Source organism: Stegostoma tigrinum, chromosome 2 (genome assembly GCF_030684315.1).
Source record: "Stegostoma tigrinum isolate sSteTig4 chromosome 2, sSteTig4.hap1, whole genome shotgun sequence".
Classification (NCBI taxonomy): domain Eukaryota; kingdom Metazoa; phylum Chordata; class Chondrichthyes; order Orectolobiformes; family Stegostomatidae; genus Stegostoma; species Stegostoma tigrinum.
The window spans coordinates 88,328,642-88,355,837 of NC_081355.1; the positions used below are offsets into that span (position 1 = coordinate 88,328,642).

The window sequence follows — 27,196 nt, forward strand, 5'->3', positions numbered from 1 at the left end:
GCTGGAGAATCTGAGATAACAAGGTGTGAAGCCGGATGAATACAGAAGGCCAAGCAGCATCAGAAGAGAAAGAAGGCTGACATCCCCTGATGCTGCTAGGCCTGCTGTGCTCATCCAGCTCGACACTTTGTACAGACAAAGATGTTTGTTTTCTTTGCAATGATCTGATTGGCTGTACTATCCAGCAGCGCTCCAAGTACAATCCAATTGTTTCCCCCTACTCATCCCTAAACGTCATTAGGGTTTACGCGCTGAGTCCAGGGCGAAGCCGGTCTGCTATGCGTGTTGCGTGTTTAATCACATGTTTCTGAGGCCCGCCCACGCTTGCTGTGACGTCTGCGCTGGGGGGTCGGGTCTGTTTTTTTTGATTTGTCGCCCTTGTCGCCGTCGCCATGAATCGATTGTTCGGACGGGCCAAGCCGAAAGCCCCACCGCCTAACCTGACGGACTGTATCGGGAATGTGAGTGCTGGGAAGGCGGGCCTGAGGCAGGACCTCGGGGAATACGGGGCCCGTCTGGCTTGGCGAGAGCAGGGCCCTCTGAGGGCTGTGGCCCGGGGAGAAGGGGGTTGGCTGCGGTCAGTGCGGCCGCCTGTGTTTGCACAGGGCAGTGAAGATTTGGGGCATCTTTCACGGCACCCAGTGCTCTGAGCCACTTTGGAAGAGTGACTGTCCTCAGCAATGAACCCACCCACACACAGGAAGGAAATAAGTAGTAACCTGAACGTAGGTGTTGGCTGGGGCACCAGGGATAACTCCTCTGCTCTTCTCTGAAATAGTGCCATGGGATCCTTCACATTCACCTGAGGCTTCTGCTTCAGTTGTGTCAGCATGACAGACGACTATCCATATTCCCCCCTCCCTAGCACTGTTTTTGTGACTCGTGGTACTAGTCCTGCTGTAGCGGGTTACCCTAATTCTGAAATCGTTTAAATGACTTGGATCGGTATTGTTGGTTTCAGGTGATGGGATTGTGCATATTTCCTTTGGCAACTTGTTTTGCTGTGAGATTTTCTGGGGGAAGGGGGCTTTGGTGGCAGGGATTATCCACATTGTCTGGGAAACAAATGGCCTTTGTAATTTTTGTGGATTACTGCCTGCTGTTCTGTCATTGCTGGAGGGCATCAGGTCAATTCCCACCAGTCCATTCTGGCTCTGATAACATCCCCACAAGATAATAGCTTGGACAGTCTTCCTTCAGCGTTGGAATGTTTACTTCAGTTTAGGGGTTTCAGAGAAGGTGAAGGTATTTAGAGGAATGTCAGAATATCAGAAACAGAACTATGGGCCAGTCAGAGATAATGGGAACTGCAGATGCTGGAGAATCCAAGATAATAAAATGTGAGGCTGGACGAACACAGCAGGCCAAGCAGCGTCTCGGGAGCACAAAAGCTGACGTTTCGGGCCTAGACCCTTCATCAGTTAGCCTGACCTCAGTCATTGGTAAGATTTTGTTGACCGTGGTTAAAGATGAGATTGTTGAGTACTTGGGAGTGCATGGTAAATTAGGGCTGAGTTAGCCCGGCTTCGTCAAGGGGTGATCTGTTAGCATTCTTTGAGGAATTAATGAGCAAGTTAGTCAAAGGATAACCAGTAAACATGATCTTTTTGGATTTCCAAAAAGCTGGGCTGCACAGGAGGCTGCTAAATAAAATAAGAGCCTGTTAGGGACAAGATATTGGCGCCTATAGAGAATTGGCTGACTGGCAGAGAGTTGAGATAAAGGGGCCTTTTTTGGGATGGCAGTAGGAGTTGGTGTTGGGGCCACAACTATTCATGCTATTTGTTAAGGATCTGGATGAAGAAACTGGGGATGTTGTTGCTAAGTTTCCAGATGACACAAAGGTGGAGGGACTGGTAGTGTTGATGAAGCAGGCAGGCTGCAGAGGAACTTGGACAGTTTAGGAGAGTGGGCAGAGAAGTGGCAGATGGAATACAATGTGGGAAAGTGTGAGGTTATGCACTTTGGTAAGAAAAGCAGCATTGTCTATTTTCTAAATAGGGATAAGGCTGTGGAAATCTGAAGCACAAAGGGATTTGGCAGTCTGGGTTCAGGATCCTCTTAAGGTTAGCAAGCAGGTTCATTTGACCGTTAGGAAGTCAGATGCAATGTTAGCATTCATTTCAAAACTACAATACAAGAGCAGAGATGTATTGTGAGGCTGTATGATGCTCTGATCAGATTACTGTTGGAATACTGTGAGCAGTGTTATGTCCAATATCTAAGGAAGGAGCTGCTGGGGTTAGAGTGGATCCAGAGAAGGTCCTCAAGAACGTTCCTGGGAATGAAGGACTTGTCATATGAGCAGCAGCTGATGACTCTGGGACTATATTCAGTGGAGTTTAGAAGGATGAGAGGGGAATTTCACAAACTGAGGGGCCAGGATAGAGTGGACATAGAGAAGATGTAAATGAGAAAAGCATGTCTGAAATGTCATGCAAAGAAATTGCACAAAATGCAGAAGGAAAGCATCAGAGGATTACAGAATTCCAGAAGTCTTGTGTAATTGAAAGACGTTTTAAAAGTAAGAGGTGAGACCACAAAGTGCTTAATGTGAAGGTGAGAATTTAAATTACATTGCATGTACAGCACAGAAATAGGACATTCTTCTAAGCAAATATGATAAAATCAAAGGTAAACAAACAGGAGGCTGGAAGAACACAGCAAGCCAGGCAGCATCTGGAGGAAAGGAGAAGTCAATATTTTGGGTATTACCCTTCAAGACTGGGGGAGCTGCAGATAAAGGGTGGAGGAGAAGTAGGGTAATGGAACGGCCGTGATAATCAGTTGGTAGCTGCAAGGGAGGTGGTGGGGTTGGAAGGGGAGCTGTGGGATGGGTGAGAAATTTTCTTAAAATTAGTGGACTCACCATTGAGCTCACCAGGCTGGAGGGTGCCCAGGTGGAAGATGAGGTGGTGTTCCTCAAATTGGTGTTCTGATTTGCTGCAATACTAGAGGAGGCCAAGGACGGACATGCCAGAGGGGGATTAGGGGTGGGGGTTTGGTCTCATCAATGTAGAAAAGACTACAGGTGAAGCTCTCTCTTGCCTGGGAAGAGTGTTTAGAGCCCTCGATGGAGGTGAGGGAGGTGGTGTTTGGGCAGGTGTTGCATTTTTTACGGTTACAGGGAAATTACTGGGGGAAGGGTGGAGACAGTGGCGTGAACTAAGAAGTGGCGAAGGGAATGGTCGTTGCGGAAGGCAGAGAGGGCAGGGAGTGGAAGATGTTCTGGGTAATGGGGCCTAATTGGAGTTGGCGGAAGTGTTTGAGGATGATACATCGGATGCAGAGGCTAGTGGGTTGGAAAGTGAGGACGAGGGGTACCCTATGTTTATTTTGTTTGGCCCAGGGGTCAGTTTAGAGCTGTGGAGCAGGGAATGGAGGAGGCACAGTGGAGGGCTGTCTGGATGACAGAGGCAGGTAAAGAACATAGTTTGGAAAAGGAGGAGATGCTTGGGAGTGGAACGTCTCCTCATCAAAGCAGATGCTGTGGAGATGGAGGAATGGGAAAATGGAATGGGGATTTTGCAGGATGCTGAGTAGGAGCTGGTGTAGTCTAGGTAGCTATAGGAGTCTGTGGGTTTATGGTAAATGCTGGTCCATAAACCGGTAGAAATGGAAACAGACCTCACCTCCATTCAGGGCCCTAAACAGTCCTTCCAGGTGAGACAGAGCTTCACCTGCATCCCCTCCAACCTAGTCTACTGAATCTGGTGCTGCCGATGTGGGTCTTCTCTACATCAGTGAGAGCAAACGTAGACTAGTTGATGGTTTCACCGAGCATCTTTGCCTGGCCTGTAACAGCAGGTCTAACATCCTGGTCACTGCCCATTTCAACCCCCCTCCCAATCCCCACACCGATCTACCGATTCCCCCGCCAACATACAGTCTGGTGGACTCAACATTGAGTTCTCTAATTTCAAACAACCTTCCCACCCATCCCCTGGCTCCATTCCAAGCCGCATCTCCTCCCTTTCAGCCGCCAACTAGATTCATCCCTCCCATTGACCAACCAGGTTGTACCTACTATCAGTGCCCACCTATTACCACAATTCTGCTACCCCACCTCCCCCCTTATCTGCAGCTCCCCTGCTCCCACATACAAATCCTGGAGAAGGGTAATAACTGAAACATTGACTTCCCCTTTCCTCCAGATGCTGCCTGGCTTGCTGTATTCTTCCAGCCTCCAGTTTGTCTACCTTGGATTCTAGCATCTGTAGTTTTTTGGTCTCTTAAACAATAAAATCAATATGCTGTGGATCCTGGAGAACTGAAATAAAATCAGTGTACTACAGAAATTCAGCAAGTCTGGCAGCATCTGCAAAGAGAGAAAGTTGATTGCGTTCACTTGTTCATGGGATGTAGGCTTTGCTAGGTAGGCCAGCATTAATTGTCCGTTTCTGGTTGCCAAGTGGAATGTTAAAAGTTAACTGAATTGCTTTGGATCTGGAGTCATGTATAAGCCAGATCAAGTAACAATATCATATATCTTTAGAGGTCATTAGGGAAGATGATGGTCATTTTCCCACTTTTTATTCCAGACAATTATTGAATTGAAATTTCAACATCCATTATGGTGGGATTTAAGCCCAAGATCCTAGAGCATTAATCTGGGATTCTAGATCATTAGTCCAATTACCACGACGCCACCACCTCCAAACTCAGATATGATCCTTAGAAACTGTCCAGCCATTCCTTGTTGACACTCATGCTCTCTGTTCTTCCTATCCAGCTTTATAAGCAAGCTATTGCCTTCTGTCTCATGCTTACCTAGCCCCTCATTTAATACATCTGTATTAATAATTTCAGATATTGTTATTGAATTCCAAATTCTCACCACTCTTAAGATTTTCATAAGAAATATCCAGTTTGATATAGAGTCAGATAGCACCTTTCGGTCCAACCAGTTCATGCTGAACATAATCCCAAACTAAGCCATTCACACCTACCTGTGTTTGGCCCATATCCATCCAAACATTTCTTATTCACATACTTATCTAAACATTTTTTTAAACATTGTAACTGTACTTGCGTCCACCACTTTCTCTGGAAGTTCATTCCATACACAGCCCACTCCGTGTAAACAAAAAAAGAAAAATTGTCCCTCGTATCTTTTTTAAATCTTTGTCCTCTCACCTTTAAAAATATGCTGTCTAGTCTTGAAATCTCTCCACCCTAGTAAAAAGACACCTGCCATTCACCTTATCTACACCCCTCGTTATTTTATAAACCTCTATAAAGTCAACCCTGAACCACCTCCGCTCCAGTGGAAAAATGTCCAAGCCCCTCCTTATTACTGAAACCCTCCATTCCTGGCAACATCCTGGTGAATCTTTTCTAAACTCGCTTAAGCTCAATAATATCCTTCCTATAATGGGTAGACCAGAACTGGATGCAGTATTCCGGAAGAGGGCTCGCCAGCATCCAGTACAACCTCAACATAATGTCCCAATGCCTATACTCAAAGGTTTGAGCAATGAGCAAGTATCTTGGTACAATTGATAGCCTCTCATTTTGCTCATCTCCACAAGTGGTGTTTCTGAGGAACGGTCACTGGACCCGAAATGTTAATTCTATTTTCTTCCTTCACAGATGCTGCCGGACCTGCTGAGCTTTTCCAACAACTTTCTTTTGTTCCTGATTTACAGCAAACACAGTTCTTTCAGTTTTTATTTGGAAACACGCCTGTTACATCTATTAATTCCTATCATAATTTAGTATAAAATCTCTGGTTACTGAAAGCTATCTTTTTCAAGAGAAAAACTACAGTTTATTTTTGCTTTATGGTCAGAATTTGTATTTTTGACATCAACCTAATTTTTTTTGAACCACTTTTGTAAGTGCAGCACACTACAGCTTTTAAATAATATGGTCAACCAGGGTTCTAAAAGTTTAATAAAATGACCTGTGTTGCAGTTGTTAATATTTTGTGTATTTGCACTTCCAGATAACTTTGCTCCTCTATTACATTTAAACTTTTATTTTCCTAGTAATATGTGACCTCCATATGTTACTTGCCAAAATGTAATAACACTCCATTAAATGGTTAATTAATTTCATTTTAGTTATATGGCCCTGTCTCAATATTATTAAGACACTGGGGAGCCGGGGGCATGGGCTAAATTTAATACAGATTGGAACACAGGCTGCAGAGTTTTGGAGATAGTAGGAACTGCAGATGCTGCAAAAATCTGAGATAACAAGGTGTAGAGCTGGATGAACATGGCAGGCCAAGCAGGGAAAGCTGACGTTTCGGGCCTAGACCCTTCTTCAGAAAAAAAGAAGAGTATTTTTTTCTGAAGAAGGGTCTAGGCCCAAAACGTCAGCTTTCCTCCTCTGATGCTGCTTGGTCTGCTGCGTTCATCCAGCTCTATACCTTGTTCTATAAGCAGAGTTTTGAATTTGAAACAGTTTATGGGTGAAGGAGAATGAACAACCAGCTGGATGATCTTCTGGCCAAGTGATCTTGCAAATTCGAAATTTGTTGATTTGCAACTGTTTCTAATGTCTTATCATTGTTCCATGATCTTTTTTGAGCAACTTTGTACTTAAGATAAAGTTTATACATAAGTAGAAAAACAAGGTCTGAAATATAGAACTAATCTTGAGTTGTGCACCATTCACCTGTATTTAGTAGGTTCACTGTTTTCTATGAGTGTAGAAAATTTCAAGTGGATTAAAGTGTGTTTTGCTAATTGTAAAAGTTTAGCTGTGAACCAACGGAAATCTGTTGAAGTTGATCCATTTATATTTCATTGTACTTGTGTAAATGCTTCAAGTAAAGCAGAAGAGAACTTTTTGACTTGTCAGGAAGAAGGTAAAGCTGTTTTTTCTTGTGTTGACCAAAATATGATAAAGCTGAGCAGACACTTCAATGCATGAAGAATACAGTGAATTTTAAAGAATAGCTGATTACTAAAACTAAAATCTTCCCTTTTTACAGTCAGAGATACTGTATAGAAACAGACCTTTTGCTCTAACTAGTTGATGCCGACCAGGTATCCTAAATTGATACAGTCCTATTTGCCATCATTTGACCCATATCCCTCCAAACCCTTCCTATTCATCTACCCATCCAGATACCATTTAAATCTTGTAATTGTACCCGCTGCCTCCTCTTCCTCTGGCTGCTTGTTCCATACCCGTTCCACACTCTGCATGAAAAGGTTTTCCTTAGATCCCTTTTTAAATCTTTCCCCTCTCACTTTAAACCTTCACCCCACCCAAAAAAATCCAACCCCACCCAGCCTGAATTCTGGTCCAATGGTGATAGGTGATACAGTATGTAATTATAGACAAATGTAGGCTTTGGAGTTTTGAAGAGACAGGAAGAACTGGTTTTATTTATTGGGTCTAAATATTTCCTTTTCCTTTCTGGAAAACAATGACGATGCTTTCTCTTGGCAATTTCAATGTCTTGTTTATCCAGTGTTTTCTATTCCAAAAAAGGGTTGCTGGAAAAAGCACTGTGGGTCAACAAGTATCTGTAGATGAAACAATAGAACTTGTTAGTGCAGGACCCTATTTTAAACTATCATATTGCAGATTTTTAAAAAAAAAGTATGACATACAAAGGAGCAAGAATGTGAATAAAATAAAATGATCAATGGAAAGTAGTTAAATGGAAAAGGACAGAAATGATATTGCTGTCAGAATAAGTAGCATTTTGAGAATAACTGAAGACATGTACAAAATTTGAGCATGACTAGCAGAGGAAGTGTGATAATGCAAGAGAAAAATAGTATGAGAAATGGAATAGGTGGAAAGAGTGAAGGAGGGGAGTAAGTCAATCTCAAAGGTACAGTTTGCCCAAAGTCTGCCGATCTAAACCATAGCCTGTACCCCAGAACCAAATGTGCCAAAACAAATCTTACTGAAGGCAAAATAAATTGTTGCATGTAAAATATCCACTGAATGAAATTGATTAGTAAAGGAATTAAAAATTAACTTTAAAAAGGGAAATTGGTTGGATTTTCTTAATACAGCATGATGTTATGAAATATGCTAATGGAGGCCGTTGAAACTGGTGGATTTTTTTCCCTAGAGGGAAATTTATCAGTAGATGTGATAAAGCATCTTCGATGGTGAAATTCAAATTCAGCAAATTTTGGAATTAAAAGGTAACATAATATCAACCATGTATTCACTTTTGATCATGCAATCTCATTCACAAATGTCCTTTTAAGGAAGTTAATCTGCCATCCTTACCTAGTCTGGCCTACATGTGACTCCAGATCACAGCAATGTAGTTGAAATTTAAATGCCCTCTGGTCTCTTAGGATTTGCCAATTGGTGCCAGCTTAGCTGGTAATGCCCACATCCCATGACCAAATAAAAGAAAAATAGCTAAAGCTGAAAAATATACAGGCTTAATAGCCATTGTTGTTTATAAAAATGTAAATTTTATTCATAATTTAGAGTACATTTTAAATGTGTTCATAGCACAAAAATCTGTTTCTGATTGACCAAGGGAGATCCTAGGATTAAGTATTCTGAATGAGTTACAGATGAAGAATTTTTGTATCTGGTCAGTTATTATCATGGAGATGTGAACCTGTATAACTGATAGTATAGAACTAGTTAAGATAATACCTAGATAACTTTAGAAGTGGTTCACTTTCAGACTAATCAGGACATAATAATGACATTGAATAAAATAAATTGTCCTGGTTACTTTGTGTTGTGTTCCCAACTTGGTGGTGATTAATTGTGGTTCAGGTAGGCACCTCACCACTATCTTCTCAGGGAATCAGTAATTTCCAAATTCGATTGAATTTAAATTTCACCATCTGCCAAGGTATTTATCACATTAATTGACAATTTCCCCAATCTTTCTCTGACCTTGCAGTGACACTCACTTGCTTTGTCACTGTTGTGGTGGAAATGTGATAGCCAATTTGTGCACGATTTCCCACGTAGAGCATTGTGATTAAATGACCAGTTTTCTTGTGATATTGGTTGATTGAATCATTGCCCAAGCTATAGAAAATCTTTTTCAAATAGTGCATTGGGAATGCCACTTCAGCCTGGGAGGGCATATAGGTTGAACGTTTCCCTCAGAGGTCTGCATTTCCTTTAGTGCAGCTCCCCCTTGTAGATATCTTTTCTATGAGGTTCAGACCATTTTTACACTTGTGGATTACCATTCTGCATTTCCACCCCCCACTACTACCACTACCAAAACCACTACCTCTCCTGCCAAAAGACTGCTTTGTGCTATTACCTTGTTCACCGTACTCCTATCAAAGAATAGAGACTCAGACATCGCGGGGAACAGTGCTGATCAGAACTTGCAGTCCTGCCACTTGAGATTTTAACTGGACTGCTGTTCTATTGGAACTTCTTCACTCTGAGATTTCCATTCTTCTTTAATTTTGCTACATACTTACTTCCCTTTATCTTCTATTTCTACGAAAGAACACAAAATATTTTTCAAGGCATTGTTAAGTTATCTAATGTTAGTTAATAATACAGTACAGACTTTTGACATACGTCATACTGTGCAAGTGCAGAACTGTGGAAATGCTCCTGGCCTTTTCCCCATTCTTATGCAAATCCTTTCCTTCAGGTTGTTTGTCTTATGCCACAGTACGTAGAATCCTTTTCTGAGTCAGAATCTCCAGGTTCAAGTCTCACCCCAGGATTTGATGGCCAAGGAAGGAGCATTCACTATTTGACTAAACAGATTATCAACTTACAAATCCTTTCAAATACACCATTGACAGGAAATAAACATGTGAGAAATTCATGGCTGTCAAGATGTTGGAAAGAAAGTTGGATCTTTTACCATCACTATTTGTAGTACTGAACTAAAACATACATGCAAAATGCGTGTTGCCAACAAAGTAGACTATTTGCATGTCAGGGAAGATGATTGGCTCAGTTTGCTGATGGCTGGCGTGCATTAGATTGCCAACAACATACCTGCCTAAAGAACCAAATAAAGAAGAACTTGTTCGGTTCCTTTTTGAGTTATTGAATCCATATCTATCCTCCTTTCAAAGACTGCATTTGTGTTCATAACTTTGCTTTTTCAAAATCTTTCAAGATTTTGAACACTATTGTCAAATCTGTTAACTTTCTCTACTCTGAAAAGAACAGCTGTAGATTTCTGTGCAAAGTACGTTTTATTGAAGCACCAAAAGTGGGAGTAGGCCATTTGGCCAATAGAGCCCAGTCTACCATTCAACATGATCATGCCTAGTCCTCTTATCTCATGGCTGACTTCAACACTCTCTCCATATTTCTTGATGCTTTTAGTCTCTAGAAATCTGTCTTTTTTATCTGGAACACATTCAATGAGTTGGCCTCCAGGGCCTTCTGTAGAAGAGAATTCCACAGGTTTAGCACCTTCCTGACTGAAGCAATTCTGTTCATCTCCAACTGAAATAGTTTACCCTTATCCTGAGACTGTAACATGAACATCCCAGGCCAAGAGAGAGATCATTCCTGCATCTACTTCGTCCAGCCCTAACAGAATTTTATACATTTTATGCTTCTACATCCCCTGTGAATACAAGCCTAACTGACCTTTGATATTCCATAAAAATGGTTCACTTACATAAGTACTTGCTTTTCATTGTGTCTAGCAATTAAAGATGCTGATCTCCATTCTTTCCATACAGCAGTACCAAATTATTTATGCTGTCATGTGGCGTCTGTTGAAGTGAATGTGGCTCGTGTTGAGATATTGTAATGTTCTTGGTTTCATTAAAAGCTAATCTATGGCCGCACAATTTGGGATAATAGTTATCTTAACTGGTTGCCAGGCAAATACGTATTCCTGCTTGCTGGTGAAGTATGATACCTAATGACAATGGATGACCAATTTGAAGCTCTGTTTCTATTAACTAAATTAATGTTGTTTGAGTCTTGCAAGCAGTTTTACCGTCAAACTGAATCTGAATGCTACACATATTGGTTCAGATTTAAGATATACTGCTGCCATTTCTGTACCACGCGATTAGAACATGTCCATACCATAAACACCCCACATGACCTACACCTGATGGATTTCAGAGGTAGCACCCCTGCTCTACCTAACTGTTCTTTGCTGTGTGAACCCTTGTGTGTGATCTGACAGGTTAGCTATTGTCTCCTCTTGACAAGTTGGCCAACCTGTGAATGCACTAGTCCAGTCAGTTTGGTTCTCCTGCTCACATTCAACCCCAAGCACCTACATGCCACCCTCACCTAAGTCTCCAAGTGACCTGCTACTCCTTAGTAACTAAGTGTCCCCCCATCCTCAACAACCACTTGCTTTCACAGGGGACAGTGCCCAGCCCACACACAACCCTTTAGTCAGCACCCCATATCCCCTCCTTTCCCACAGCAGTGATGAAGTTCCAAACCTTCCTCCTACTGCCTATGCTGTTAATTGACAAGAACTGGTGATGTTCACCAATGCCTATGTAAAGTAATAATCAATGAAAGTTCACAGACAGAAGACGTGATGTTGAGATTCAGTGAATGCATGATGACATCAGTTTGACTTGCAAATGTAAAGCACTTGTAACAACTTGTAACTGAAGCAGTCCGTGCACAAATGCAGCAAAACCTGGACAATATTCAACTTTGGGCCGAAAAGTGGCAAGTAACACTTGTGCCACAGAATGGCAATGATCATATAGAACAAGAGAGAATCCAGTCATCACCCTTTGATATTCAATGGCATTACCATCCACCATCTCCAAAGGACATGTCAAGAGTGTGGTGCAGTACTCTCCGCTTGCATGGATGAATGTAGCTTCAACATTCAAGAAGGTTGGTGCCTTCCAGGACAAAGCAACCCACTTATACCATGTCCACTAATATTCACACTCTACTGATGCTCAGTAGCAGCAGTTCTACAAGGTGCACTGCAGAAATTCACCAGTGGTCTTTAGACAGCATCTTCCAAACCTACATTCACAATTATTGGTGGTTCAAGAATGCGGTGACTTCACAAAGGCATCTATGGCTGGGCCAGGATTTTTTTTGCCCATCCGATGTCGTCCACATCCCATTAAGGAATTTTTAAAATCACAGAAGATGATTACAAGAGGTATTGGATAAACTAGTATCAGCAGGCATAAACTATGGAATGAAAATGAATGTTGACAGAACCACATTCGGACACTGGCCTCTGGTAATGTTGGTGAACTAGTAATAGAGGCCCAGGCTAAACCTCTCGGGGCTTGCAACCTGGTGGAATTTAATTTCATTTACTAAATTTACAATCAGAAGTTAGTCTCAGTAATGGTAACCATAACACCATTATCTATTGTCATAACCCCTCTGGTTCACTAGTGCCCTTCAGGGAAAGAAATCTGCTGCCTTCATCTGGTCTTTTTGTGACTGCAGACCCACATAGTGTTAATTCTTAGCCACTCTTTGGAACAGCCTAACAAGTCACTCAGTTCAAGGGCAATTAATGCTGGCATCCATGGTAATGACCATGTCTCATGAAAGAATTTAAAAATACTCAACTTTATAAAAAATGGTCCTGCTTGAGAGCCATGACTTTACTATTCTCCCACCAACACTTGTCATACTGCACACATTATTGCAAACCCAATAAAGGTTCTCTTTTATCATCTTCCCATACCCAATTCCCTTCTCCACTTCCCTTTATTCATCATCTAGTGACTTAGACCCAACACTAATGGAGAAATTGGCCACCCTGATGCCTGCACAGATGCTTTGTCAAGGAAGCCTGTAGCTCATTTCCTTCACCAAGGGAATAGCCAACTGTCTTTTTCAACTTCACTGCTAACTCCAACCCATAACCTGTGTAGCAACCCATTGTCATCCCTCTGTCCCATTTCCAACTATCCTTGTTCCACTGCTGCTCACTCTTCTTGACTCCTCTTTATCATCTTTTCTGACTCCTTGCCAACCTCCTTGTCCCTCATCTATTTTAACATCTCTTGGTGAGCTATATACTAAAGGTGAGAGATTTCAGATATTTTCATCAATAGGTTACATTAGTGAAAGCTATTTTTTTTTCAGTTCTCGTATTTCACTATGTCTCTCTCTGCTGTTAGCTCCAGTTGAAGGAAAAACAAAATTTTTTGATCTTTTTGTTCAGGTCGATGGCAGAGCCGAATCTATTGATAAGAAAATTTCTAGGCTTGATGTGGAATTGGCAAAATACAAAGATCAAATGAAGAAAATGAGAGATGGTGCATCAAAGGTAATACTTTAAAAATATTCATAGTTGTAAAACGTGAAGGGCAAAGCTGGCTTTTTAGTATATTTTTGTTCGGCTACATGGGATGAAAATAACTTATTTAGAATCATTTATAAATCGGGGAAATAACTATTCTTTACATGGAATTGCTGTCTTAAAACCAGAGCTAAGCAACGACAAAAGGAATTTTTTAAGACCTGTGAGGAAGGTATTGCCTATTCCGGGTTTAGATAAAAGCACCACAAGAGTCGTCTTTTTTAAGATTTGCTTTCTGTGTTTTAGAGGAGTTTTGACCATTGGTATGAACCTTTTTGGGCTTTTGATTACATTAGCAAAAAAAAACTCATTACTGCTTTTGTTTTCTAGAATATGGTAAAGCAAAAGGCAATGCGCGTTTTGAAGCAAAAGAGAATGTGAGTTTTTTTTAAAACTACGGTCAATCTTAATTGTAGTGTACTTGGTAATTTAAGCAATTAATATTTTGAATATGTGTGGCATCCATTGATAGGTATGAACAACAGAGAGACAATCTCATGCAGCAGTCCTTCAACATGGAACAAGCCAATTATACCATACAGACATTGAAAGACACAAAAACAACGGTAAAGCAAAATAGCATAACTGCGGTTCTAATGTGCCTATATAATGTAAAATATTTAATATATATAGATATGTAATTAATACAGAAAAAATAAAAATGTGTGATATCTTCAGTTTTATGGAGTAATACTGCAAATGCTCATTATATTTAAGAGACCTATTTTTGAAATACAGTAGATTATCCCAAACTAATTTCATTCAATCATGCAGAGTTGTGCTGATATCTGTTCTGTCCTGTAGGTGGATGCAATGAAAACTGGTGTCAAGGAAATGAAGAAAGCTTACAAACAAGTCAAGATTGATCAGATTGAGGTGAAGCACTGTCCTATGTTCTGTGTTTAGTAACTGCTGTTACTGAAATAGATCAACTGACAAAGGGCAAGATAATTATTTTAGGACTTTGTAAAGATATTAAGGCAGATTTCCTACATAAAATCTAATGTCTATATGAGACAGAGGAATGATTATAGAGCTTCCCGGGCTAATCTGGATCTTATTTCTATTCACGTGCTTTGTCTCTATATCCTTTTATACCTTCAGCTAAAGAAAAAGGTCTCTGACTTGAAATTATTGCTTGAGGTAAATCTACGTTAGCGAGTTTTGAGAAGATTTGTAGCTCAGGTTGTGGTTCTGGATGTGAGTTTGCTCGCTGAGCTGGAAGGTTAGTTTTCAGACATTTCGTCACCATTCTAGATAGAAAGCGGGACATAACACCAGCGCTTCATCGGATGCTCACTGATGACGTTACCTAGAATGGTGACGAAACGTCTGAAAACTGACCTTCCAGCTCAGCGAGCAAACTCACATCCAGAAAATCTATGTTTTTGTGGAAGAGAGTTCCAACAACTACCATCTTTTGCGTAAAGAAGTGTTTTCTGATTTCTGTCACAAACAGCCTAGATTATCTTTATAGCTGATCCTTAATTATATTGATCAGTTGTATTTCTTCTTCTCTCAGTTTCCACCATTTCTAAGCCAGATACGTGATTTTAGAGAAGACATAAAGGGCAGCTTTTTTTTTGCACATAGGGTGGTTCATGTGTGGACTGAATTTACTGAGGAAGGGTGGATGTGCGTACAGTTACAATGTTTGAAAGACATTTGAACAAGTACATGAATAGAAAAGATTTGGAAGAATATGGGCCAGGAGCAAGCAGGAGGGACTAGTTTAGCTTGGGATTATGTTCGGCATGGACTGGTTGGACCGAAGCATCTGTTTCCATGCTGTATGACTCTGTGCTTCATCAAGGAAGCAGCCAGTTGATTTATGTTCAAGTCTCTGCTATCAGTGTTCCAGGTAGGCTGCTAGGGACACAACAAGCTGTCTGGAACCAGATTCTTCTCAACATTTGGTGATCCAGCATGCTGGCAGTTCTAATTTATTGGCTCTTCCTCCTATTTTCCTTAAGCAATTTATAGACTGAGTCACCATCTCTCAAGTAATTCTTATGTAAGCAGTTACCCCCGTCATATTATTTATAGCACTCAGTGCAAGGTGGTATTCAAGAAGGAATATTGCACATGAACAAGGAGTAGGCCACTTGACTCTTCAAGACTACTCTGCCATTCGATAAAACTGTAGCTGATCTTATTTTTAACCCTGTGATAATGGGAACTGCTCATCCCACCTCCTTGACCTGTCCGTCTTCCCTGGACTGACCTATCCCCTCCCTACCTCCCCACCTATACTCTCCTCTCCACCTATCTTCTTTTCTCTCCATCTTCGGTCCGCCTCCCCCTCTCTCCCTATTTATTCCAGAACCCTCACCCCATCCCCCTCTCTGATGAAGGGTCTAGGCCCGAAACGTCAGCTTTTGTGCTCCTGAGATGCTGCTGGGCCTGCTGTGTTCATCCAGCCTCACATTTTATTATGTTTAACCCTATTCTGTTCTTGCATACCCCTGAAAATCTTTCAACCCTTCTCGTATTGAGCAATAGACATACTGATCTTTGAAAAGTGTCCTATGGTTGTAAATACGATAATTGAAACACAAAATTGAGATTCTGGTTTACTTTTATACAAAGGACGCAACACCTGTGACAGTGCTCATGGCGATGTTGTACTGATTTAATATGCAAATCTGGTTAAATCACAAACTTTTACACATCACAGAAGGGGGCCATTGATCTTACCTTGCCTTCGCTACCCTTCTGAAAAGCAATCCAACTTAGGCAATTCTACTGCATTTTCACTAATTCCCCCACAATTATTTCCCCTTCAATTATTCATTCATTTATTTTTAAGGGTTATTATTGAATATAATTACACTACCCTTTCAGGCAGTACATTCTCAAAAATAGCAAATTTTTCCTCATCTCACATTTGGCCTGGGCAAATGACACAGAACAAGTATGTCCTCTGGCCTTCAACCATGAGAGACTTTTCTTTATAACTTTTTTTATTCTATCAAAACCTTTCATGATTTTTGAACACCAAGTAAATTTATTCACCTTGAATTACAGAAGACTAAGCTGAGCTTCTATTGTTTCTCCATGTAATTTGCAGCCCACCCCTTTATACTACAAATTAAGTCAAGCAGAATAGCCTTCTATCTGTCTAATGTTTGCAAACTTATAGTCCTTTGACAAAATAGAACTCGAATATTGCTGAGAAAAGACACTTTTTAAAGCTTTTCAGCTTCCACTCACCAGAACACTTTAAAATACCAATGTATTGTACAATAAATGTAAAAGGAAACAACATATCACGTATGAGAAGAGTACTGTCTACTTACAGCTTAAACATTTTGTTCATTGGTACTCTTGCAAAATGAGTGCAGGATGAACCCATTCTCAAAAAGAACTTCTTTAACAATTTGCAAACTTAGTGATTTGCCTAGGTTGAGAGTTATATTAATTTATTTTTGTGTATAAAATTAGACGTTCATCAAATAGTTACGTGGTTAAGTTCTGAGTATTACAGTTGCTGTGTAAAATTAAATGCTGTGTCCACCATGATAAATCTCCACGTATGTAAGTAGCTAACCTAAGTTATAAATTTTGAAGAGATAATAGGATCTGCAGATGCTGGAGAATCCGAGATAACAAGCTGTAGAGCTGGATGACAACAGGCCAAGCAGCATCATAGAAGCAGGAAAGCTGACGTTTCGGGCCTAGACCACCTTCAGAATGGGGGAGGGGAAGAGGGTTCCGAAATAAATAGGGAGGCGGGGTGGATCGAACATGGATAGAGGAGAAGACCGGTGGACAGGAGACTAGTTAAAGGGGCGGGGATGGAGCCAGTAAAGGTGGGGAGGTAGAGAGGAGATAGGTCAATCCAGAGAGGATGGACAGGTCAAGGGGGTGGGATGAGTAGGAAATGGGGGTGTGGCTTCAGGTGAGAGGAGGGGATAGGTGAGAGGAAGAACAGCGTAGGGAGGTGGCTTTGAGCTGGGCTGGTTTTGGGATGCGGTAGGGGGAGGGGAGATTTTGAAACTTGTAAAATCCACATTGATACCATTGGGCTGCAGGGTTCCCAACCAGAATATGAGTTGCTGTTCCTGCAACCTTCGGGTGGCATTGTTGTGGCACTGCAGGAGGCCCAGGATGGACATGTCGTCTCAGGAATGGGAGAGGGAGTTGAAATGGTTTGCGACTGGGAGGTGCAGTTGTTGATGTGAACTGAGTGTAGGTGTTCTGCAAAGGTGTCCCCAAGCCTCCGCTTGGTTTCCCCGATGTAGAGGAGGCCACAACAGGTACAGTGGATGCAGTATAGCACGTTAGCAGATGTGCAAGTGAACATCTGCTTGATGTGGAAAGTCGTTTTGGGGCCTGGGATGGGGGGAGGGAGGTGGTGTGGGGCAAGTGTAGCACTTCCTGCGGTTACACGGGAAAGTGCTGGGTGTGGTGGGGTTGGAGGGTAGTGTGGAGCGGACAAGGGAGTCATAGAGAGAGTGGTCTCTCCGGAAGGTAGTCAAGGTTGGGAGAGAAAAATGTCTTTGGTGGTGGGGTTGGATTGCAGATGGCAGAAGTGTTGGCGGATGATGTGTTGGATCCAGAGGTTGGTGGGATGGTACGTGATGACGAGGGGGATTCTTCGTTTAGTTGTTATTGCGTGGACGGGGTGTGAGGGATGAGTTGCGGGAAATGTGGGAGACACCTTCGAGGGTGTTCTCGACCACTGAGGGGTTTGTTGCGGTCCTTGAGAAACGAGGACATCTGCGATGTACAGGAGTGGAATGCCTCATCCTGGGAGCAGTGCGGCAGAGCTGAAGGAATTGGGAATAGGGGATGGCATTTTTGCATGAAGGTGGGTGGGAGGAGGTGTATTCTAAGTAGCTCTGGGAGTTGGTGGGCTTGAAATGGAAATCAGTTTCTAGTTGCTTGAGATGGAGACAGCGAGGTCACGAAGGTGAGGCAGGTGTTAGAGATAGTTCAGGTGAACTTAAGGTTGGGGTGGAAGGTGTTGGTGAAGTGGATGAACTGTTCGAGCTGGCTTGGCAACACGAGGCGACGCCAATTCAGTCATCAGTGTAACGGAGGAAGAGGTGGGATTTAGGGCCGGTGTAGGTACAGAAGAGGGATTGATCCACGTAACAAAGAGGCAGGCATAGCTTGGGCCCATGCGGGTAACCACGGCCACCCCCTTTGTGTGTAGGAAGTGGGAGGAATTGAAAGAGAAATTGTTGAAGGTGAGGACGAGTTCGGTGAAGCGGATGAGGGTTCGCTGGAGGTGGACTGGTCGGGCCTGTGGGACAGGAAGAAGCAGAGGGTCTTTAGGCCAGGTGTATGGGGACTGGATGTCCATAGTGTCTCCCACTTTCCCACAACTCATCCCTCACACCCCCGTCCCCACAATAACAACCAAAAAAGAATGCCCCTCGTCCTCACGTACCAGCCCACCGTCCTCCAGATCCAACATATCATCCTCCGACACTTCCGCCATCTGCAATCCGACCCCACCACCAAAGATATTTTTCCCTCCCCACCTTCATCTGCTTTCTGGAGAGGCCACTCTGTCCGTTAATCCCTTGTCCGTTCCACACTCCCTTCCAGCCCCACCATACCCAGCACTTCTCCCAGCAACCTCAGGAAGTGCTATACCTGCCCCCACACCACTTCCCTCACCCCCATCCCAGGCCCCAAGAAGACTTTCCACATCAAGCAGATGTTCACCTGCACATCGGCTAATGTGGTATACTGCATCGGCTGTACCCGTTGTGGCTTTCTCTACATTGGGGACTGCTTTGCAGGACACCTGCATTCGGTTTGCAATAAACAACTGCATCTCCCAGTCGCGAACCATTTCAACTCCCTCTCCCATTCCTCAGATGACATGTCCATCCTGGCCCTCCTGCAGTGCCACAACGATGCCACCCAAAGGTTGCAGGAACAGCAACTCATATTCCACTTGGGAACCCTGCAGCGCAATGGCATCAATGTGGATTTCACAAGCTTCAAAATCTCCCCTCCCCCTACCGCATCCCAAAACCACCCCAGCTCATCCCCGTCTGCCTAACCTGTTCTTCCTCTCACCTATCCCCTCCTCCCACCTCAAGCCCCACCCTCATTTCCTACCTACTAACCTCATCCCACCCCCCTTGACCTGTCTGTCCTCCCCAGACTGACTTATCTCTTCTCTACCTCCCCACCTACACTCAACTTTACTGGCTCCATCCGTGCCTCTTTAACCTCTCTGTCTCCTCTCCACCTATCGTCTCCTCTATCCATCTTCGATCTTCCTCCCCTCCCCTCTCTCTGTATTTCAGAACCCTCTTCCCCTCCCCCATTTCTGATGAAGGGTCTCGGCCCAAAACGTCAGCTTTCCTGTTCCTCAGATGCTGCTTGGCCTGCTGTGTTCACACAGCTCTACACCTTGTTATCTATTATAAATTTTGAACTTGCTTAGATTTAATCTGAAAATATGAACCTAACTAAATTCATGGAAATCCATTCAAAGCTGTATCAACTGACAGAAAAGGCTTGGTGGTTTGTGAGTAATTGTGAAGACCGTTTTGTCATCGGTTGGCTTTTGTCTGAGTTCATGACTGTCCTCCACACCTTTTAAAGTCAGTGGCAATGAGCCTAGAGGCGTGTTTCAAACAGTCTGCAGCTGCATCATTGTTTATGGGCTGTACTTGCTAACTCAAATTGGCTAATTCAAAGGTTACTTCATCTGACTTTTGAGGGCACTTCCTAAATGAAGGTTCCCACCTAACAGCCTGTAGGTATTGAATTGTTCAATAAGAAACTTTAGAAGCTCTTAAGAATGTACAATACACATTTCATGGACTTGTAATGGAAAATAAATTTTTTGCAAAATTGGGAATTAAAATGCTTGTGCTAATTTGCATTCTTTGGTATCTACGCATGTCAGACCTATCAATTAATCCATAAAAGAAGTGAGCATGAGAGATTGTTGTTTGCATTGTATGTTTCCAATGCTACATCAAAAAGCTACTATGGAGTTACTTGTTGCTAATTAGCGTAATAAATTTTTACAAGAATGTTCATGCAGTGTAAATGACACCGGCAACATTATGATTCATCCATTGTTGTTCACCGTAGAATATACAAGATCAACTGGAAGACATGATGGAAGAAGCAAATGATGTGCAGGAGGCCTTGAGTCGCAGTTATGGTACGCCAGAGATCGATGAGGATGATCTGGAAGCTGGTGAGAACAACATTTCCATAATTTATAATGACAAGTAAAGCAAGGCTAGAATTTCCCCTTACAAATAGAAGTTGGAACTTGATGTTGTAGTAGCATTCATTAGCTATGTGCTGAGAAGAAAGATTCAAAAAGTTGATGTGTTGAGAGGAAAGATTTAGAGTTGAACTCTACATCTTATATATTTGTATATTGTAATCCTGGATTATTTTATGAAAAAAGGTTGAGCGGAATATATGTTATAGAGGAGTTACGGAGAGGTGATCTTGGGAAAGTAGAAATTTCTTTATTATAACTGTGAGGAAATATAAAAATAGGGACACTACATCTATATCTTGGTCCCCTTATTTAAAAAAAATGTATAGAATTCTTTAGAAGCAGAACAGAAAAGGTTCGCTCAGTTCTTGTGGTGAAAGCCTTATTTATGAAAGGTTGTACAAGTTAGATGCATACCTTTTTGAAGGTTAAGAGAACAAGAGGTGATCTTTGCAACTAGGCTTAAAATCTTGAGGGTTAGGATGGAGATACCCAGAGGACATTTCCGATTATAGGGAAGACAGACTAGTTTAAGAGATAAAGATGAGAACATAGTTTAAGAGATGAGGATAAATGTTCTGTATTGCTAGACTGTGGAATTCTGTTCCCTGGAGGTAGCGGAGGCGCTGGGTCTTTCAGTTCAGCTTTGAATAAATTTATAGATATTTGATTGACATGCCTAGTGGTATTATCACTCGACTACTAATCTAGAACTTGGCTAATGTTTTGGGAACCTGGTTTTAGTGGGTTCTGTGGTGAAACTGAGACCATGACCAGATTTGCCACAATCCTTTGAATGTTGGAATCGGCTTAAAGGGTCATGTAGCCTACTCCTACATCCCATGTCCCTATGTCACAAAACCAGTGCTTTCAAAATATTGGCTTCATGTGTCATAAGATCATTTTCATGCCAGTGTTGAATATGAGAACACAATTCATAATTTTGCTCAGAAAAGTATTAAAAGATATCTGTAGAAACAGGCCAATTATCTCAACTTAGAATGGTACAGCAAAAATTCTTCAGGGCATGTCCAAGGCTTAACCATTTTCAGCTACTGCATTACAGTCAGAAGTAGGGACATTTGTTGATGAAAACAATCTGTTCTCAGCTCTTGGAAAGGTGATGTAACCTATTCCCACGTGCAGCAAAACTTGGACAGTGTTCGGGCTTGGACTGATAAGTGGCTTGTGCCACTCGTTTTACAAAACTACCTCACAGTGACATTCAGCAGTATTGCCAGTCATGAATCCTACAACATCATTTTCAGTGCGGTCTTTGACCAGAAATATCACTCGACCAGCTACCGAAAAAATGCAAAATACTGCTGATACTGGAGATTTGGCTTAAGGTTTTTGAGAAGATTTGTAGCCAGGTTATGAATGAGGTTGTAGAATTGCTTGCCAAGCCGGTGTGTTTGGTTGCAAATGATTTGTCACCCTGCTAGGTAATATCGTCAGTGTGCCTCCGGTAAAGTGTTGGTGTTCCGTCCTGCTTTGTTATTTATATGCCCCGGTTTGCTGGGATGGTTGGCATCCTTTTCGCTTCTGATTTTCAGCGATTTTCTTTTTGTATATCGGGTTCAGTTCGGTGTGTGTTGATTTGTTAATGGAGTTCCAGTTGGAATGGCCGGCCTCCTGGAGGAGTTCGAACTGGAACTCCGCTGAAAAACAGAAGCGGAAGGGATGCCAACTTCACCAGCAAACAGAGGCATATAAATAATAAGTGGGACAGAGCACCAGTGCTTCACCAGAGGCACACTGATGGTGTTACCTAGCAGGGTGGCAAAACGTTTGCAACCGAACGCACTGGCTCAACGAACAAGTCTGCAACCTCCTACCATATAGCTGTCATGCTTTGTCGTAGGCTTGCAGCAGTGTTCTGTGCAAGCGAGAGGAACAGCACTTCGTTTTCCATTCCACTTTGTAGCCTTCTGAACACAATGTTGAGTTCAACAACTTCAGCTGTTGAAGGGGAGTTGATAGCCTAGTGGTATTATCACTCGACTACTAATCCGAAAACTCGGCTAATGTTTTGGGAACCTGGGTTTGAATCCCATCATGACAGATGGTGGAATCTGTCATGATGGGATTTGAATTCAGTTTAAAAAAAAATCTGTAATTGAAAATCTACTGATGACCATGAAACCATTGTAAATTGTCTGGGGGGGAGAAAAACCCGATCTGGTTCACTAATGTCCTTCAGGGAGGGAAATATGCCATCCTCATGCGACTCCAGACTCTTAGCAATAGAGTCTGACTCTCACCTGCCGTCTAAAGGTTGTATCAGTCAACTTGATTGTCAATTGCTACAAAATCTCAAAGAAATGAAACCAGTTGGTCCACTTGACATTGACCTAGGTACACAAAGTAACAATGACACTGCAAAGTCCTCCTTATGAACATATGAGGACTACTGCCAAAATTGAGAGAGCTGTCTCTCAGACTAGTCAAGCAACAGCCTGACAGACATAGTCATAAGATCATACTCTACAGACAATGCCCCAGACACCACCAGCACTGTATTTGTCTTGACCCACTGGCAGAGGTGGCAGCACAGTGTTAAGCAGTTGGAAGGAAATTACCCTAACAGCCTTCAGCATTTACTCTGGGCCCCATGAAGTCTCACAGCTTCAGGTTAAACATGGGCAATGAAACCTCCTGCTGATTACCATATTATCATCCTTCCCTGGTTGATTAGTTAATACTCCTCCATGTTGAACAACATTTGGAGGAAGCTTTAAGGGTGGTAAAGGTGCTCAGTGTACTCTGGGCTGGGGATTGCAATGTCCAATAATAGCTTAACAGCAGCACTAATGATTGAGCTGTTTGAGTGCTAAAGAACGTAGCTGTTGGACTGGGTCTGTGGCAACTATACGGAAAAACATACTTGACCTCATCCTTGCCAATCGGATGCATCTGTCCATGACTATCGGTAAGAGTGACCATAGTCCTTTAGAAATGAAATTCTGCCTTCACATTGAGAATGCCTTCCGTTGTGTTTGTGACTAAATGCCACAGACTTCAAATAGACCTAGCGACTGAAGACCGAGCATGAGCTGCCGTGGAAGCTCTGCAGTCTTGCCACATACTTAACTGATAGAAGAGGCAACAAATTAGTGCAAAAGAAAAGGCTGAAGCATTTGCAGCAATCTTCAGTCAAAAGTGCCAAGCAGATGATCCACCTTTTGTCCAGATGCCAATCTTAAGCCAATCCCATTAATTCTACGTGATATCACGAAATGGTTGGAGATATTGGATGTTACAAAAGTAATAGGCCCTGACAATATTCTGGCCATAGCACTGAAAATATGTGCTTCAGAACTTGCTGCTCCCCTAGCCAGGCTGTTCCAGTACAGTTACAACAGAGGCATCTACCCAAAAATGTGGAAAATTGCCCATTATAATCCTGTACACAGACAGCAAGACAAAACCATCCTGGCCAGCTACTGCTCCATCAGCCTACTCTTGATCATTAGTAAGCGATGGAAGGTGTCATCATCACACTTGCTCAGCAGCAACCTGCTCGGTGAAGGCAGAGCCACTGAGTTCCTGACCGCATTACAGCCTTGGTTCAAACATGGATAAAAGAGATGAATTCCATTTGTGAGGAGAGAGTGCCGGCCCTTGATATCAAGGTAGCGTTTGACCCAGAGTGACATCAAGGAGCGCCAGCAAAACTGGAATCAGTGGGCATCGGGGGCAGATTCTCTGCTGGTTGCAGTCATACCTGGCACATAAGGTTGTGGTTATTGGTCAGTCATCTCAGCTCCAGGATGTCCCTGCAGGTGTTCCTCAGGGTAGTGCCCTTGGCCTAACCACCTTCAGCTGCTTCATCAATGACCTTCTCTCCAGCAAAAGGTTCGGAAGAGGGGATGTTTGCCAATGATTGGTGTTGAACATTACACATTCTCAACTCCTTGAATTGAAGCAGGCCATGTCCAACTGCAGCAAGATTTGGACAATATCCAGGCATGGGCTGACAAGCGGCAAGCAATATTCATGCCAGGCAATGCCATCTCCAGAGATGATCTAACCACTGACCTTAATGTTCATTGGCGTTACTACCACTAAATCCTCCACTATCAGTATCCTGAGGGTTACCATTGACCATAAGCACAGTTGGGCTTGCCATATAAATACACTTAACAACAAGAGCAGGTCAGAGGCTAGGAATACTATGGTGTGTAACTCACTACCTGACTCCCCAAGCTTGTCCACCTATACAAAGCCCAGGTCAGAGGTTTCATATTCCATGGCAAATAACTCTGCTGTGCTTTTCCATCATCTCTAAGACACATCAGTAATGTGATGAAAAGATGTCCATGCCTGGATGAGTATTGCTGTAACATTAAGAAGCCTGATGTTGCATAACATACTTGCCTGACACCTGCCATCACTGTAGACATTCATTTCCTCACCACTCTCTGCTATGTATAATCTATAAAATGTGATGTTGCACTTTACCAAGGTTTCTTAAATTGCACCTTCCAAACTAATGACCTCCAAGACTAGAACTGGGATTCCAAAACAATGGGTTGCAATTCCTTGTAGAGTTTTGAGATGGATTTTGGGATTGCAATTTGCAAGGCAGCAATAGCTTGTGTAGAGCTCGGATCGAATGCCAGCAGTTGCAAGACCCCTTTTAAATCCTTTTTATTTAAGAGGTGGTGAACATGAACTAACTGACCAATCCTTGGGGACTGTGAAAAAGCCAGTGATAGGATTTTTTTTCTCTTTTCTTAAATAAAAACATGCAGTTTAAACTGCATGCCTGCATGCTCCACCTCACTCACCTTCTCAACCTTTGCTCTTGTAAGTCTCTCTTTCTGCCTCTTCACTTTCGCAAATCTCTCTCTCCCTCTCTCTGCTTTTTGCTTTTTGCGGGAAGACTTGTGAAGCCTGTCTTTGCTGTGACAAACCTCTTTCGCTTTTGCTGTAGTAAATCTTTCCTCTTTCCATTCACTTTTTGCAGGTTTCCAATACTGCCCTCATTCCGGGACATTAGTAATTTTAAAGTATCAAAGCAGGAGAAACTGTTTGGAAAGCTTTGCCCTAGAATGTCATAAGCAAAAAATGCATGGGAATGCTGTCATCTTAGAGTTGCCTTCTAAGTTTCATCCTGACTTGATGAATGTGATTCTCTGCCTTCACAATCAAAATCCTTGAACGTCCTCCCTAACTGCACTGTCCGAGTACCTTTGTTACACGTACTCTGATTCAAGAAGGCAATTTGCCAGCACCTTAATGGCAGTTGGAGATGGCAACAAATGCTCTTCTGTCACATCCCATGAATGAATGAAAGAAAATACAGACATAATGAACGACTTGCTCAGTTCGTTTGGTAGGCTTATGCCTGACACTATGCTGTTAAAGTAAATTCTCCTAAATCCTCTAGGAGGGAAGAGACTAAATGATGCTTCTTGCAAATAATTTTAGTTGACTGTTTTATTTTAAGCTGCAGTCCTTTTTGCACATTATATTTTTATAGAGGTGTTTTGTTCCTTGATTCCACCCTTGGCTAGTTCAAAGTCATTTTGGCACATTGTGTGTCTCCGAATAGAAGGAAAATCAGTTCCTGAGCCATGATGGGTTGCTTGCATTTTTCAAGCAATTTGTTGCCAAGTTTTGTAGAAAAGCATTTGGATGTTTACATCAGCCAAAGAATCGATGAAAGTAAGGAAATATGCATTTAATAACACTACTTTTTTAAAAAATACTTTCAGAACTGGATGCATTGGGTGATGAGCTTCTAGCTGACGAAGATTCATCCTATCTAGATGATGCTGCATCTGCACCATCTATTCCTGAAGGTGTTCCCACTGATGCAAAAACCAACAAGGTATATTTATAGTAGCTATCACGGACTGTTATCTTGAAACTTGTTCTCTTTCACATCTGTGAATTTGTGGTAGCAGGTATGTTGGACTGAACATAGTAACAGCTGTTGTTTTCTAATGTAGCAAATCTGTCCAATCCTTGATGTGTTAGCACCATCGATCCTCATTTACAGATGTTATTGCATCTGATCCCATCAACTAACACAATACTGTTGTAAAAGCTTCCTGCTTCAGATTTTGTGAACAGTGACGTGTTTCAGTGCAATAAGAACACTTAACGTCATGCAAGGTGTAGTACCTGTACCTTTTGAGTTAAGTCATTCATTGACATCTCCCACTTTGCCATCTGAAGGTTGCATTTAATACTAATAATCTTTAAGGCCACTTCACCTTGCTAGTTCTGTACCTTCATAAACAGTGTTTAAAATTGTCAGCAGGAAAGATTAATTTTAAGTTAACAACCAATACTAAGACTTGTTTGTCCTTTCAGGATGGCGTATTGGTGGACGAATTTGGCCTGCCTCAGATTCCTGCTACTTAACACGAGCTGCTTGCAAGCAAATTTGTAATTAAACATTTTTGTATGTATATTGTTATTTGCAAAGAATATATTCCAAAATCAAAACCTGGGCTTCTCATGATCTTGGTCACTACATTATGGAATTGTGCTTGAGAGAATTGCACATGTAGACCTTAATGATTATTGCAGGTGGGCTTTTAAGTCACCATTGAATACCTTTAAATAATGTGCAAGAAATGCGTTGTAGAATCTTGACTTACAATATGCCCCTTACAGATTTACAATGATTAATTGCATTCAACTAACATTTTAATCTGCAATGATTCCAAACATGGTAATACAGAAAGTAGGTTTGTGGAAAACTTTGGGATTCAGTTAAACTGCTGTATATTAATAAACTTACTGCTCAGACAGGCCAA

General features: G+C 42.1%; 1 protein-coding gene across 1 annotated transcript; it reads left to right on the forward strand.

Annotated features, from left to right (window-relative positions):
* Positions 1 to 375: 375 nt before the first annotated feature.
* On the forward strand, positions 376 to 27,196 carry LOC125466977 (charged multivesicular body protein 5). The gene is made up of 8 exons (XM_048562226.2): positions 376 to 461; positions 13,070 to 13,174; positions 13,538 to 13,584; positions 13,680 to 13,773; positions 14,012 to 14,083; positions 20,279 to 20,387; positions 26,144 to 26,259; positions 26,748 to 27,196. The coding sequence occupies exons 1-8, from the start codon at positions 393 to 395 to the stop codon at positions 26,796 to 26,798; spliced, it is 663 nt and encodes a 220-aa protein (XP_048418183.1). The 5' UTR covers positions 376 to 392; the 3' UTR covers positions 26,799 to 27,196.